Below are 16,650 nucleotides of genomic sequence, written 5' to 3'. Positions count from 1 at the left end.
TCACCCTCTGTTCTCTCCTCCCCTCCTTTTCTCCCTTTTCTTATCTCCTCCCCTCCTGCCCTTACTTTCTTCTATGCACTTACTCTATCAGAATTGTCCCTGGACCTAGTATGATAGCAACCTCGTCAGTCTCCTCCCCCCACCCCTTACTTGTCCCCCCCTCCAGCACTATCTGAAATGTCATCAGGCCTAGTACGATAGCCGCTTGTTTTGTTCCTCCCCTCCCTTTCTGCACCCTTCTCCCTCACCCGAGTTCGATAGTTAATTTCACATTCTTACTGTTCGTTGCCTGTAAGAATGTCATTGTATTTTCCCTTGTTCCCTCCCTTGTCGTGAAGCACTTTAAAACACATTGTGCATAAGCGCTATATAAATAAACTATCATATCATATCTTCAGAGCATGCATATGGTTTCACCCCAGTGTGATTTCTCTGGTGTACCAATAGCTCACCCTTTGTCTTGAAAGCCTTATCACATTCAGAACATGCATATGGTCTCTCCCCGGTGTGATTCATATGATGTTTCACAAGTTGATCATGTCGCTTGAAAGCCTTATCACATTCAGAACATGCATATGGTTTCACCCCAGTGTGATTTCTCTGGTGTACCAATAGCTCACCCTTTGTCTTGAAAGCCTTATCACATTCAGAACATGCATATGGTCTCTCCCCGGTGTGATTCATTTGATGTTTCACAAGTTGATCATGTCGCTTGAAAGCCTTATCACATTCAGAACATGCATATGGTTTCTCCCCAGTGTGACTCATCCTATGTAGCAATAGATGCCTCTTGTCCTTGAAAGCCTTATCACATTCAGAACATGCATATGGTCTCTCCCCGGTGTGATTCATATGATGTTTCACAAGTTGATCATGTCGCTTGAAAGCCTTATCACATTCAGAACATGCATATGGTTTCTCCCCAGTGTGACTCATCCTATGTAGCAATAGATGCCTCTTGTCCTTGAAAGCCTTATCACATTCAGAACATGCATAAGGTCTCTCCCCGGTGTGATTCATATGATGTTTCACAAGTTGATCATGTCGCTTGAAAGCCTTATCACATTCAGAACATGCATATGGTTTCACCCCAGTGTGATTTCTCTGGTGTACCAATAGCTCACCCTTTGTCTTGAAAGCCTTATCACATTCAGAACATGCATATGGTTTCACCCCAGTGTGATTTCTCTGGTGTACCAATAGCTCACCCTTTGTCTTGAAAGCCTTATCACATTCAGAACATGCATATGGTCTCTCCCCGGTGTGATTCATATGATGTTTCACAAGTTGATCATGTCGCTTGAAAGCCTTATCACATTCAGAACACAGCAGCGGTGCTATTGATTCTGAAGCATAAAGTCCAAAGTTGGTGTTCAGCATCTTTTTCATAATGAATGTGGCACACCGGTGCATTTACACAATATTTGGTAAGGAGGTTCTACACAATGCCTGAAAATGCTGTGCCTCTACTTTAAAGTGGCAGCCATTGTCCTCTCCTCTGTTCAGTATAGATTCAGTGGTCTACCATTAGATTATGTCCTGAACGACTTGTCGCAGCCAGTGAACCATTTCTTCCACGGTCAGAGGCTCCAGGTTAGGAGTGACTGTCATGAGAAAGAAGCAGATGAGGTTGCTATCATACTAGACCCAGCTATCAGAGGAAAGCTTTCTTTAAACATTTCACAGTTTTCCAATCCCTGCTTGAAGGAAAAGGAAAAACAGGATTAGTGTTCCATAAGCGACAAATACATATTTCTTATTTTAAAAATCATATGTGAAAAGCATAAAGGCATGTTTCAACTTTATAATACTGGTTTCATGAAATCCTGGAATTTGTATGCAGGACACTGAGTTAAATGAATAGTGTATCTTGTCCCCAATTCCATGAACAGAATTAACACATAAATCTCTAAACATGTGGCCCATTGACCATTCATCCTTTGTCACAGAAATGAATAAAGGTGTGACCAAACTAGCCAACAGCCAGGATGAACAAAATGCAGTGACGTGCAGCCACTGAAGTCTGAGAAATGGCCAACCCGTCAGTCGAGTCATTGCTGGTTGTGGTCAATTAACCAGCTCCACAGTGCACAGAAAAGATGGTGGAACAGGAACAAAGAGGAAAGGAAAGGTTGACTGCATTGAGATAAAAATAATGGGAGGCATGGCCATTTTGTCGAGTTACTATCTCAATACCTGCAGTGGAACCACAACTTACTGGAGTTTCACAGACGCAGATTTTGCGAGAGGAGGAAATAAGTACATCTTAGATGTAGTAACTCACATATTCCGCCTACACCCGATGGAAGTCACGCTGTAGGGTGAGAAGGAGGAGTGGAGACAAAAAACTTCTCAGACACAGAGCCTATAGCTGAGGAGGGGGAGACGGTGGGGTGCAGAGAAATGGGGAGACACTCCGAAAGTACACTGAGACAGAGGGCCTCATTACGACTTCGGCAGTAGCCATGCCGCTATTGGCGGCATGGCTGCCGCCGAAATCGTCTCTGGGTTCCATGAATGGGGAAGTACCGGGCCATTCCGAGTATGGAGGGCCCGGTACATCCTCCTTCAGGGAACCCGGGCACTGTCCTTCCCCATTCCCATTTGAGCCCTCATAGGGCTCAAATGGCAATGGGGAGGGAGCTAACAACGGGCTTGCGTCTTGCAAGCCCGTTGTTAGCTCCCTGCTCCCCTCGCGGGACCCGCTCTGTACGTCTGGTCAAACCAGACGTGCAGAGCGGGTCCCGCGAGGGGACCTCATAATCAGGCGGTACGGGGTTGGTCGGTATGGCGCCGTTAACCCCTTTCCGCCTGACTTGTAATGAAGCCCAGAGTACTTTCAGAGCATGAGCAGAACAGAGAGGAATCGCAAGTGAAGAAGCACATTATGGGAGTTGTGGTGCAGACACAAAGAACAAAAGGCAAAGAAAATGCACAGGAAGGGAAATTAATCAGAACTGCTGAAAGACTGATAGGAAGTCAAACAGGTGCATGCTAGGGCGAGAAATCCAGACATTCCACAAAGGAGTGTGAGATGCACAGGGAGGGAGATTAATCAGAACCGCTGAAAAACTGATAGGAAGTCAAACAGGTGCATGCTAGGGGGAGAAGTCCAGACATCCCCCAAAGGAGTGTGAGATGCACAGGGAGGGAGATTAATCAGAACTGCTGAAAAACTGATAGGAAGTCAAACAGGTGCATGCTAGGGCGAGAAGTCCAGCCATTCCCCAAAGGAGTGTGAGATGAACAGGGAGGGAGATTAATCAGAACTGCTGAAAAACTAATAGGAAGTCAAACAGGTGCATGCTAGGGGAGGAGTCCAGACATTCCCCAAAGAAGTGTGAGATGCACAGGGAGGGAGATTAATCAGAATTGCTGAAAAACTGATAGGAAGTCAAACAGGTGCATGCTAGGGGGGAGAAGTCCAGACATCCCCCAAAGGAGTGTGAGATGCACAGGGAGGGAGATTAATCAGAACTGCTGAAACACTAAAGGAATTCAAACAGATCCCCTGTTCTGTATTAGGAAAGGGTTTACATATCCGCATAAAATATATTTATGGGATAACACTGCACAATAAGGGTGATAGTGTAACTCACCAGCCGAAACTCACCAAGGTTCTGAGCATGCCTACACACAGATACTGGGATTCACAATGAGGGTGATAGTGTAACTCACCAGCCGTAACTCACCAAGGTTCTGAGCATGCCTACACACAGATACTGGGATTCACAATAAGGGTGATGGTGTAACTCACCAGCCGTAACTCACCAAGGTTCTGAGCATGCCTACACACAGATACTGGGATTCACAATGAGGGTGATAGTGTAACTCACCAGCCGTAACTCACCAAGGTTCTGAGCATGCCTACACACAGATACTGGGATTCACAATGAGGGTGATAGTGTAACTCACCAGCCGTAACTCACCAAGGTTCTGAGCATGCCTACACACAGATACTGGGATTCACAATGAGGGTGAGAGTGTAACTCACCAGCCGTAACTCACCAAGGTTCTGAGCATGCCTACACACAGATACTGGGATTCACAATGAGGGTGATAGTGTAACTCACCAGCCGTAACTCACCAAGGTTCTGAGCATGCCTACACACAGATACTGGGATTCACAATGAGGGTGATAGTGTAACTCACCAGCCGTAACTCACCAAGGTTCTGAGCATGCCTACACACAGATACTGGGATTCACAATGAGGGTGAGAGTGTAACTCACCAGCCGTAACTCACCAAGGTTCTGAGCATGCCTACACACAGATACTGGGATTCACAATGAGGGTGATAGTGTAACTCACCAGCCGTAACTCACCAAGGTTCTGAGCATGCCTACACACAGATACTGGGATTCACAATGAGGGTGATAGTGTAACTCACCAGCCGTAACTCACCAAGGTTCTGAGCATGCCTACACACAGATACTGGGATTCACAATGAGGGTGATAGTAAAAATGTTGCTTTTCCCCTGTTGGTTTTCCTGCAGATTTGTCTTTATTTTTGTGATCAGAGGGACTTCTTGTAAAGTCCCCCTGTCAATGCATCCCTTTCCACGTATTGTCCCTCTGTAGCCCATATGGCTCCTGGAACAGGGGTATGTTTTAGATATATCATTTTTGGTGTAGGGTGATGCTAAAACCCTACAGGTGTGAAGAGACGTAGGCTGGTGGCAACTGTATTTCAGTATTGTCTTCACCAAGAGTGCTGCTGGGTTTACCGCATCATTAGCCCAGTGGACTAATGTGCTTTTTCAGTCTTAATCCCAGCAATTCTGTTTTGGGCAAACCCTTTTACATTTGGGACCAGCAGGCTGTTGTGCTGATGTGGGCATACCATGATCCCACTCCTGTACACTCTATAGTGGTTTAACCTGCCTTAGACAGGTTTACTGCCCACGACATGCCCAGTCTACTTCCTGTGTGGGTGGCCAGCAAATCGTCATCCTCTGCTGTTGAATGTGGCTGGTCATAAACCTGGACAAGAGGCTTCTTTTGCATTTCCTCCATCTGTTTCATTCGGATCAAGGGCTCAAGGCCCTGTGTATCACAACCTGTTCAGCAAAAGAAGCCCTATCTTTACCAGATTCATGGGCTGTTTCTGAGCCAAATCCTGAGTGATTGGTGCTTTGGAGTACTTGTCTCCGGACCCTGACATTCTGTGGTTCTGATATCGTCATAATCTGCTTTAGGGGTCACCAAACCCCAGAGTAGTGCGGGTGTTACTGGCCCACTCTATGACAGATCACCATTGGCTTCCACTGCCCCTAATTCTGCTCAGCTTCATTTCTTCCTTGGCTGGCTCAATATAGTTCCTGGAACTGAAGCTCTAAACAGGTGTCTACTGTGGCACTCTCTAGGGTTGGGTGCTTGTTTTTTCACACCTGTGGGGTTGAACAAGCACTGACCTGACTTTAACCCAAAGCCATGACTTACCTAAGGACTTTATCCCATTTATCACTATGGAGAATGGTCTACAAACATTTAAAACAAAATATTTTTTAGGGTCACCAAAATGCCAGGGGTAGGGGACTTGACAACACAACCAAGATGGCATCACAGGTGATGTCACACAACCTTTGACCTTGATGACGTGAAATGAAATGACATGGCATTAGACCTTCATATCATCTGAAGTGGCTGACGGAGGATAAGAAATGTACATAAATTTACATTGAATACAATACCAAATCGGTACTGTTGGGGTGGTCAGGAAAGATCCTGATAAGGAAGAGGGGTACACATTTGGCGCACCATAATTGTGACTGGGGTTGCGTTAAAGTTGGCACGATGTGGCAATTTATATGTATCCAGTGTAGTTAATGTGAATGGGATGTGCTACTTTTAGTGTTATTTTGTGTCTAAGTTGATACATTTAAGATTGCATGCACAGCAAGATGAATGTCAAAATACAATCTGTATATGGTGAGCTACGAAGTGCCTAGAAGCTGGGCAATGAATAGCTTCATAATGCGCATTCGAGGAAGGGGATTTGTCATGGACAACCCACTGTTAAGAAGACACAATAGTTATGAAACAATATATGCTCTGAAATACATACATGGGGAATTTACAAATCTATATGCATGTGTTCTTTTTATAAATTGGTCAAGCTCTGCAGTCAGGGTTTGCAGGGTGAATTCTGGGTGACCAGGGGACACTGGTTATGCAGGGTTTCAGATGCCAGAGGAAAGGTAATGAGTAACTACGCCCTCAGCAGGTGGTCAGCCAACAAGCCGGCCTGCGGTTTAATGGCTTGGCAGAATCGTGGAAGGAAGATGCAATCTTTTTAAGTGCATGGGAGCTTGTTATTGTTATGGGTGATTCACCCATTTGTTTTACAACAACAATAAACTTGGGGTGAAGGGACGCTCGACACCAGAGTGACCGATACTTCATGAGTTTTGATTGTTTTCACAGGATGTGACCAGAGGCCATGCATATTGTATTGGTAATCATTTAGATTAGAATGTTCCAATGACGCCAGCAAGTCGGGGTGGGTGAGATGGCTATTGCTAGATCAAAGAGAACCTGCTTATTCATCCCCACCTCATATTTTTTTAAGTACTCTTGCAAACCATGTGCAATTACGTCCGGGGTTTGGCGGTTCAGGCCAGATGGGACTGGTAATGAAGTATGTTTGCATGTGAATGTATAACTGTATGATGATGTCATGGACGACCACAGACAAATCCTAAAAGAGGGTGTGCTGTACACATGAGCTGAAGATGGTAGTTAAGATAACTCCAACCAATGAAAATGGACGAATTGGAGAAAGACTGGATTTTTTTGTATAGTTTTTGACCAATCACATGTGGGGGGTGGATTGTAATAAATGGATGGGAGTGTTTTAACTGTTGCAATGGGACTCATTACGAGTATGACGGTCCGGTAACAAACAGTGCCGGTAAGCTACGGGCATCGTTGCTACCGGACCGGCATACTCCGAGATCTGCAGGCGGGTGCCCTCCCGCCCACAGACCTTGACGGTAGCATCGGCACCATTATGAATGGTGCCGGTGCTACCATCCTCCCCATTCCCATTGAGTCCTATGGGACTCAATGGGAATGGGGATTAATTTTTACCGGCACCCGGCATTGGAGAATTACCAGGACCACCGGGTGCCATTAAAAAAGTGACTCCGGCGGCAGCCGTGCCGTTTTTTAATGGCACGGCTACCGCCGAACTCAGGTGTCAACTTGTGTGGTTCTGAAAAACACGGGTTAGTTTGACGCTACAGCATCATCTAGGCCCTCCCCGGATGACTACAATAAACTTGCTAATTCTAGTGGACAGTTAAGAATGTGGCTCCACTGCTGAAAACCTATATGCTTACAACAAAATTATGATGAATGGGTAGCCCCAAAAACCGAATTAAAAAAAAATACACTATCCAAGGAAGCAATAATAGAGTGTACGATTGGCAATGAAAAAAAGTTTATTACATGCAAGTTACAGCCAGGAATGTCAGCCAGCTCTGCAAAACTGGAAACAAGCTCAATACGCCACATTGGATTACAGTATATATAGGCAAAAACAAATTTGAATACAAACAAGTTACAAAATACATGCAAATCTACAATATCTACTGTCTCTCGCCATTACACACCTAAATAAATGCTATGCCCTATGGACTAACAACTTACCTGTGACCAACTAAGTGCAACCCCTGCTAATGACCTAATTGCGTGGTCAGCATAAAATGGTCAATTCTGATTGTTACAGTTATAAAGATGATGTTAGCCAAACAGTTATCTATGTGGATTGGTCAACATAAAATCTTGTACATTTGCTCTGCATGCCACCGAAAGGACCCAACCATGAAGCGAGTGTGAACATTGAAGGCATGTGACCTAACAACTTGGCACCCTTGTAAGGAAGGCATGGTATCAAAGTAAGACGGACACAAGTGATCACAGTTCAAGGGTGTTTATTGAACTTTATCATGGGGGTGGAAAATGCCTATCTAAACCTAAATCTAAGATGGGAGCAAGCTACGACCATCAAATAATAATAATACAGTCCTAGTGGAGTCTAGTCAAATAAAAAAGGGCCTATACTCAAAATAACTATTGCCAATCCTTACTGCTATGCTACAAATAGGGTGGGATAATGGTTCATGAAAAAGAAAGAAGTGTTCACAAAATGATAAGTAAGGATGTTCAGGCCGTTGGCCTCCCTTCCCCACATTTTTAGCACAGGACAAAGCGGTCACTCGAGAACAGCACTCTCCTGGGCTTCTTCAGCACGAGGTCACAGTTCCTTTTACCAACATCAGGGCCTTCGGTGCCCAAGTTTCTTACGTTCAAAGTCTCTTGATTCAGAGGGCGGATGTATCACAAACAACAAAAAAGTTCCTTTCAAAATATTCAAGTCAGGCGATTCACTCTTCACCCTGGATCCCCCTCAGCCAGGCTCAGATCCTTTTTATACAATTAGTCCCCCTCAGCCGGGCTCAGACCAATTTAAATTCACAGGCATCCCTCAGTCGGGTTCACACTTGCCACATCAATATCTTCTCTGGTGGTTTGTGGTTCACCCTGTATCCCCCTCTTCCGGTCTCAGATCCCCTTTTATACAATTAGTCCCCCTGAGCTGGGCACAGACCAATTTCAGTTCACAGGCAATCAAAGACTTTCGAATGTGCACGGGATTCAACTTAACCCACTGCAGGACCATTTCGATTTCACAGTTCAATAATTCTCACACGCTCAGTTGGATACCAAACAGAGACCTTCAAGTGAGCACCCATGTGGCGCCGGACCACTCTGTATCTGGTACCTATTTCGGTTTCATAAAGTTCCATCGCATATGAGTTTTCTTTCTTCATACAATGTTGCTGCTTGCAACCTGGAGTGTAACTGTGATGCTGGAAATGCATTGGAGGGACAGAGCTTCCATGTCATTGTCCTGTATTCCCTTATCATGTGTGTTCGGTGTTGCTTTCTGCCCAGGAGTCCAGTTGGGACCCCTGGCAGTGCAGCCCTTCCTCTTTTCAGTTGTGGTGAACAGAGACCATTGGGATACCCTTATAGCACCCAAGGGTGGGGGTACAACCCTGTACCCCTAGTGTATGTTTTCTTGGGTACCTGTGTGTTGCCCACAGAGCACGGTATGGGCTGGTGGCATCTTTATGCTGATGTGACAGGAGCTCTGGGTATCCACGATGTTGGGATACTCAGTCCCTGCCATAGGAATCAGTGAATTCCTGATAGAAGGCAAGATGGCCCCTGGGGCCTCTTGATTTTCATTGCCTGTTACCTTGTTTTCCCAAGGTCCTGGGAAGCCCTGATTCTGTCCCTTCCCCTGACTGGCTGTTGGGTGGAAGAACCAAATATGGTATTGTGGGAAAGTACAGGCCAGACTGGCCGGACCCTTCCCAGTGAATGTATGTTTTGGGTACACCCTTGGGGTAGGACCTGGGTGAATGGAGTGTGTGACCAATATGCAATCTATGTTATGGTGGGGTCAAGGAGATACCTGCCCGGCCCCTATCATTAAGGAAGGCGCCAAAGAGCTGTCCCTGTTCATCACCACAGTGATAAACTCTTCCTTCAACTCTATCTTAGCCCCCAACAACCACAAGGAAGCCTGGGTTATGCCACTCTTAAAAAAACAAACTTAGACCCTAACACACCAACGAATTATAGGCCAATCACAACCATCGCTTTCCTCCTAAAAATACTGGACAGAGTTGCATACCTGCAAATCCAGAAACATTTGGAGGACAACAATCTACATGGCCTCCGACAATCTTCTGCTGGGCGCCTCTTCCTCACCTGTCGGAGTCTTCATTCACGCAGAAGTCTTCTTCTCATCAGGCATCCTATCGGTTCTTCCATCTCGAAGCCACGAACAGCTGCCGGATAGCCGCTCTCCATCTCCCGATGCCAGGCCGTCCCTGCAAGAAATAAAGACAGCACAAGGTTAGAAACCACATAAACATTTAACCCTTGGCTGCGCAACATATAAACCTTGCGTTTCATTTAGAAACCCTACTTACTCTCTAGTGGGGGTCCGCTCCATCCCTTTCAGACACTGCGTGGGTCCACTGTCAGCAACGCGACGCAGCGGAGCCATCTTCAACACCTATTGGGGAAAAGAAAAGACATTATTAAGAATACGGACAATAATCATTGGGAAAGACTTTAAAGAAGCATACGGACAATAATCATTGTTATCAACACTTACCTCCCATGAGGATTGGTCGCAGCCGGTCTGGGTCATTACGCATGCGGATCAGTGAAGCAACTGAGTGAAGCTGAAGAGAAGGACGGAGAGCTCATCTTTGCAAAATAACAGGTGAGAGCCTATGGGAAAACGCTTGCGCATCTCATTCTGGCACGAGGGGTTCGAGGCGGCTCGCAGTTCAGTCACAGCATTCTCACTGCCTCTTACCTTTACCCAAGGGCATTGCCAGCAACCCGACCAGACCAAATCGCTGCAGCTGGGGTTAAAGCAGGATCCAGGGAAGCCGAATCCAGGGAGGGCTCCAACCGTGCCCCAACGTCCCCACAGAGACCAGGTGAGCGTAACAAGTACAAAGTGTGTAATTGAATTGTGTATATACCACCTAAGCTTATTTTTTTTATATATATAGAACTGTTTTAGCACATAACATAGTGGGCCTCATCAAAAGTTGGGCGGTATACCGGTGGTATAGCGTTACCACCAACCGGTCTGGGGCTATTAGCACCGGATCAAGGGTTGGGCGGTAATGGGTATTCCCCATTCCCCATTGGGTACGTTGCACGCAATGGGGCATTTTTGGTGCAATTAGCGCATGCTAATAGCGCTGCGTTAATTACGCCCGAAAATGGGCATTAAGTCGGCGCATTTACCCCCAGCTTAGAGCTGGGTGTAAATGCTGCCAGACGCGTGATTGGGCGGACCCTTAAATGCGGCATAATAGCAATACCGCACAACTTGTGATGAGGCCAAGTGTGTGGACATTCCTTTGTGGGGGCTTGGGGAGTCACTGTACTTAAGAACCAGCTTGCATCACCTCCTGAGAGCTTAAGCCTTGGTTGCTCGTCCATAGCTTCCATATAGAGAACCTTGGCTGGGGTGTTCTGTACCTCTGCCATATAGAGGGCAGAAGTACAGATACTCCGCTCCAGTGTTTACAGTATCACAGTCCGGTTTGCTATCAGTTTCTCCAACTCACTGGCTGTGCTTAACTCACTGGCGTTGCTTTGTATCGGAGTTAAGAGCAGTACCACAGTGGCAATCGCTTCTCCCCGCCTTGGCTATCAATACGGGAGGGCCCTGAGTACTTTTGACACACACTGCACTGTTCGTCAGCTGCATTTCCCGGTCTTATGTTTCTCTTCCTCGAGGCCTCTTGAAAGTCGCGGTCCTTCTCCTAAAAGGGCAAGGGTAATTCCCTCTCTGTCGTCCTCTCTGATCTCGCGGCCTTCCTTCTTGGTTTAAACTGCCATCTCGGAGCGTTTTGCCTTGCTCAGAGTGTGCATCGGTGCTCCGCCTTTTATACGTGTGGGGAAGTAGGGTGGAAGTCAGTTGTGTGTAATTATCAGAAATTGCCTGACCCTTGTGTTGGGACATGTCAGGTATACAGCTCTGGTGTTAGTCCGTTGTCGCTCATGATGAATTGTCCATGAGAAAGTGTACTGTGTCGGAAAAGGGGTACGGGGGTTTGAGCTTCCAGTTATCCTAGATCGGGGAAAAGATGTTATAAGGAAGGGGATAGCTATTCTCCTGGGACATGTAATTTTAATTTGAATTGCCTGACCCTTGTGTTGGGACTTGTGTTGGGACATGTCAGGTATACAGCTCTGGTGTTAGTCCGTTGTCGATCATGATGAAATGTCCATGAGAAAGTGTACTGTGTTGGAAAAGGGGGAAGGGGATTTGAGCTTCCAGGTATCCTAGGTTGGGGAAAAGATGGTATAAGGAAGGGGATACCGCATCTCGCCTTTCAGTGTCCCACTTCCACTCCCTCATGCAAGTGATCCTCCCGCACTTGTCTTCCCCCAGGAACTGCATCCAATAGCGATGGCTGTGTCCTGGCCACCTGGATGACAGATTCCCAGGGACTTGCGGTGCGAGTCACCTTCAGGTGTCTCACACCCCTGATGGTTCTCAGACCTTGCAGCTGCATTTTCAGCACATCGCTAGCGACTACCGTCCTGAAACATTTTGCTTTCCTAGCACACATTCTTCCATATTCTTGGGAAACAGTTGTCTTTATAAAACAAAACACAGCCAATATATTGCTCTTGAGGACTAATTTCTCAGATGTATTTTTGCTCTGTTCAACCCATATGCTGCAGTTCCAATTGTCCTGCCACTCCTCGATAGGGGCAGTATAACCACAACCTAATTCAGTACCTTGGCAACATCCCAACCCTAGGTCGCATTCACATTAAAAAATGTGTCCTTCACTTCTATTGTATTTATCCAACTGTAACATATCTTTATCCTATTTCCTGTCTGGAGCACCTTGGAACAGCAAACTCTTGCTAAAATAACTAACAATCATGCAGCCCCTCGCACTTCATCCAAGAACCTTGACAGTCTGAACGCTTGCTGGGGTAAACAGGAATAGAATCTAATTTACCAACATGCCAGGAGCTTGAAACTGTGGCCTAGTGCATCACCAGTCAAGTCTGCTACTTCAACTAGGCCCTAATTCTAACATGGCAACACTCTGGTCAGTGGTGTGAGAGGCCCTAAACATCAGTGCCTTTCCCTACTTACTCTTTATACCACCAGGTTGCTCCACAGCATACTCAACAACATCTTGGAGTCTCAGGGCCCTAAAAACTCTACATATAGTGCACAATGGGCCTCATTACAAGGTTGGAGGTAGCCTTGCCATTTTTACCGGCAAGGCTAGTCCCAAATTTGCATCCGGCTCCGGCACCCGCAAAAGGGTAATCACCGGGCCATTCCGACCTCAGCGGACCCGGTAATTCCCCTTGCACGGGTGCCGGAGCCGGTATGTCCCCATTCCCATTTGAGCCCCCATAGGGCTCAATGGGAATGGGGAGGATGGTAGCAGAGGTACCGTTCATAACGGTACCGTTGCTACCATCATGTTCAGCTTGCGGGTGCCGGTACGGCCACCTGGTCAGACCAGGTTGCTGCTAGGGCACCTGCGAGCAGAACTCATAGTATGGTGGTACGGTAGCAACGGTGCCGGTAGCGATACAGGCGCTGTTGTTGCCTTAACGCCATACTCCTAATGAGGCCCAGTGTCTTTTGCAGCCCTCCATCCCACCATGTACCTGGTAACCTAATGCTCTCTAGAATGGGGGGCAAACCTAAATCCTAATTCACATGTGAGCAGAAATGCTGAAACAAATAACACATGCACCAGCACTGAAATGAAATGACAACTCCATGCTACCATAGTCTGTACCTTACTTCACATGGGGGACACTGTGCCTGCATTACAACATTCCCCCCTTTAGTTGGTTTATTAACTACTCTACTCACCTCCTTCTGCTTATCAAATTCAGTGTTTGATACACAATACTTACTAACATTACGCAAATCTCCACCTTGCTGTGCATATTCTTCTGGGCTACATGTCAAAAAACTAAAATACCCGTCTCCTGTGGGGTTAACGTACGCCTCCCAATAAATAATTCTCTGGGTCTGATGGGGAGTCAAAACATGTGCCTGGGGGACCATTTGGAGTTCAATCTCACCATTCCACTAATCAGTCTGTGTGTCCACATGTTTTAAGAGGGGAGTGGCCTCCCCTGCTTTTGGTGTGAGTGATATCAACCATGTTCTTCTGGACAGCGTTTTTGTGAAGCACCCTACGATCAGTTGACAGGAACACAAAATTACAAGCACCAGGACAAGGACAGGAAACATTATTTTACAAACAGTACTCAACCATGATGGAATCCTTTCAAATATTGATGACCACCAATCTTGCTCCACCACCCCAACTTCCGTTTCCATCACAGTATGTAGATTGTGTAGGGCAACAACTGCATGGGCCAGAGACCTGTTATCTGAATCGTGGGGTGGAATGAATCTACAACATGAAGGGCCTACTTTGGCACAGATCCCGCCCTCCATGGCCATGAATAAATCAAGCACATAGCGATTATGAAATGTCATAAATCTGATTGCACTTTGTTCCTCTCTAACCGCCTTCAAGCTGTGCTCAGTGTCAATTTCCAGCTGTACCATTTCCGAGCGGGTGATTTAAAGACACTTTAGAGTAAGCTGCTACCTTGATTCCTAGAGCGAGCAGAGAGGGGAAGAAAGTTTCAGTCTTGGTGAACAGCCGGTACTTCTCGGGAATGCCATTGAGTTTCTCATTTGGATCTTGGGACAAATAGTTTGAGCGCCTTTGATGGTGCAAGCTCAGTGATCAGGGGGCCCGCTGATGCATATGGTTCATGGATTTGGACAGGCAGTGCTGATTGATTACAGTAAGGTCAGCATGGGGGATAATTAAGGCAGGGGAATGCAACGTGGCTAGGGAACAGACACCACTCTGAAATGGTGTAAGATGTATGTATGCAAGGCTCCAACATACCCAAAAGAAATCCATGAGACCTGCAGTTCCCCCATTTAGGTCTGGAATATGAAGTGTTCTGTTACAGTGTCCATTGGTGACAACAGGCACGATGCCATCTTCTCTGAAAAACAAGGAGAGCTGTGTACGCTTCAGCACTTTAGTGGGTTGCTCACGTTGCTTCATCCATGTCAGTTATTTAACATATCTTTCCCACACAGCATAACATGTATTGATATGCATCACTACTTCCTCTGAAAACCCCACCAGTCCTCTTGATCTGTACCTCATTAGTCCTTGGACCCACTTATTGTGAAAAATAGCACCCCCATTTCTAACTGAGGTCTTATTTTGCAATGAAACTGCTCCTGCCTGTTATACCCGACACTCACTGTTTTCTATCAATGTTGCCTGAACCCTGTGTCCCTGAAACAACCCAAACACCCTACAGAGGGCAAGGTGCACCAAGCACTGTGCTATTAGAGATAGCATTTCTTGAAGTGTAACCAGTCTGGGTTTGCCAGTTGCATGGGGTATCAAAGAACAAATACAGCAGGAATAGTTGTACTCTTCTCTTCCCACATCCCTCATGTGGTTGTACCATAGATTGATTGTTTCGGGGGGGGATGCATATCTGTAAAACTATTTAAATGGTCATCAGGATTCACAATGTCCCTCTTGCTTCTGGTCACGGGCACACTATTTGTGAATACATATGCTACTTCAATATCATTAGCCCCTACACTCCTAATAAAAAAACCTATAAATGCTATCATGAAAAATAGAAAAACAGGAAAATAATGCAAAACATAATTCTTCTGACATTGTCCGCTGTTTCTGGAGGCTGTGAAAAAAGGTTAATGTGGACTCGTCCAAAGGACCACAGTGATTTCAGAAATGTCAATGAGATAGGAAAAACACTCAGCTCTCCCCGCTTTGTTTATCCTGCTCTTGGGGATGGGTGCTGGTGCCGTTGTCATTTTGAATGTCCGTTAGGTGGATCCACACCTTCCAACCTGCAACTTTAACAGTGGTGTGAGTATCGTAGATGACCTTGCAGGGCCCTTGGAATCTTCTTTCATTCCATTTCCTCACATAACTAATACAAACCTTGTCGCCGATGAAGAACTGTGGTTGCCATAAAGATGCTGGAATGTCTGTCACCATTGCAGCCGGTGGTCTTGGGTGCGGCACGATCTGTTGCAATATAACTAATACATTTGGTTATGTCCCCAAGGTACCCCTGAAACCCATCCTGCAAAATGTCAGCTGCCTTATGGGCATCTGAGGCTGTGTGTGAAGGTGTGAGGGAACTGTGCAGATTCCCGTTTGTTACAATCACATGGGGTGTGAGATGTGCTCCACCCCTGGCTGGTTTCGAGTGGGAACAAGGCAATAGGGAGATAATAAAGCCAATTACGTTTCAGAGATTTACATATTTTTGCTAAACGTTGTTTTAAAAGGCCATTAAGGCGCTCCAATATTCTGTTGGCTTGCAGGTGGTAAACTGAGCATAATTTGTGATTTATGCCCAAAAGGGAGGTAATTTCTTTAAATAGGTCATTTACATAATGAGACCCGTTTTCAGATCTCAGGACCTCACATACACCTCACAGGGGAAAAGCTTCTTGCGCTAAGAATTTTGATAAGAATTTTGCTGCTGTTTTGGCATCGGGGGGGGGAACACAGGGGCCAGCTTCAAGCAAACAATAATATGCGCACCTGAATCTCATCTTCCAACTATGGTACACCCAATTAGAACACAATCCGGCATAGGTTCCATTTCAACTTTCGATTCCATTCTAGGTTCTTCACCATCGGAGGTACCAGGTTGTGCAGAAGTCAAATCATGCAATACAGAAGGAGTAGTCATTTTCTTAGATGAAACTAGAAAGCCTTCACTATAAGAAACTTTGGAATTTAAAGTATTTAACAAACATTTGTGGCAAGAAAATTTGAATTAATGTTCTCGTACAAATGAACAAATGAATTCAAAACAAAGTTTAAAGCCGATATAGCTCTAGCTCCCAAAGGTGATGTCATATTGTAAGGATTCTGACCTTAAAGGAGAAAAGATCGATGGTGCAGATGAAGATGAACCATTCTTCAAAGTGCTAGATATTAGCTTAGAGGAATGTTCC

General features: G+C 45.9%; 1 protein-coding gene across 1 annotated transcript; it reads right to left on the bottom strand.

Moving 5' to 3' along the window:
- Positions 1 to 381: 381 nt before the first annotated feature.
- LOC138498441 (zinc finger protein 84-like) lies at positions 382 to 1,389 on the bottom strand. Its single transcript, XM_069622195.1, has one exon. The coding sequence runs from the start codon at positions 1,387 to 1,389 to the stop codon at positions 382 to 384; it is 1,008 nt and encodes a 335-aa protein (XP_069478296.1).
- Positions 1,390 to 16,650: the final 15,261 nt, after the last annotated feature.

Source organism: Ambystoma mexicanum, chromosome 5q (assembly GCF_040938575.1).
Source record: "Ambystoma mexicanum isolate Mex_15411 chromosome 5q, UKY_AmexF1_1, whole genome shotgun sequence".
NCBI classification, from domain to species: domain Eukaryota; kingdom Metazoa; phylum Chordata; class Amphibia; order Caudata; family Ambystomatidae; genus Ambystoma; species Ambystoma mexicanum.
This window is presented reverse-complemented; position numbering and strand designations above follow the sequence as displayed.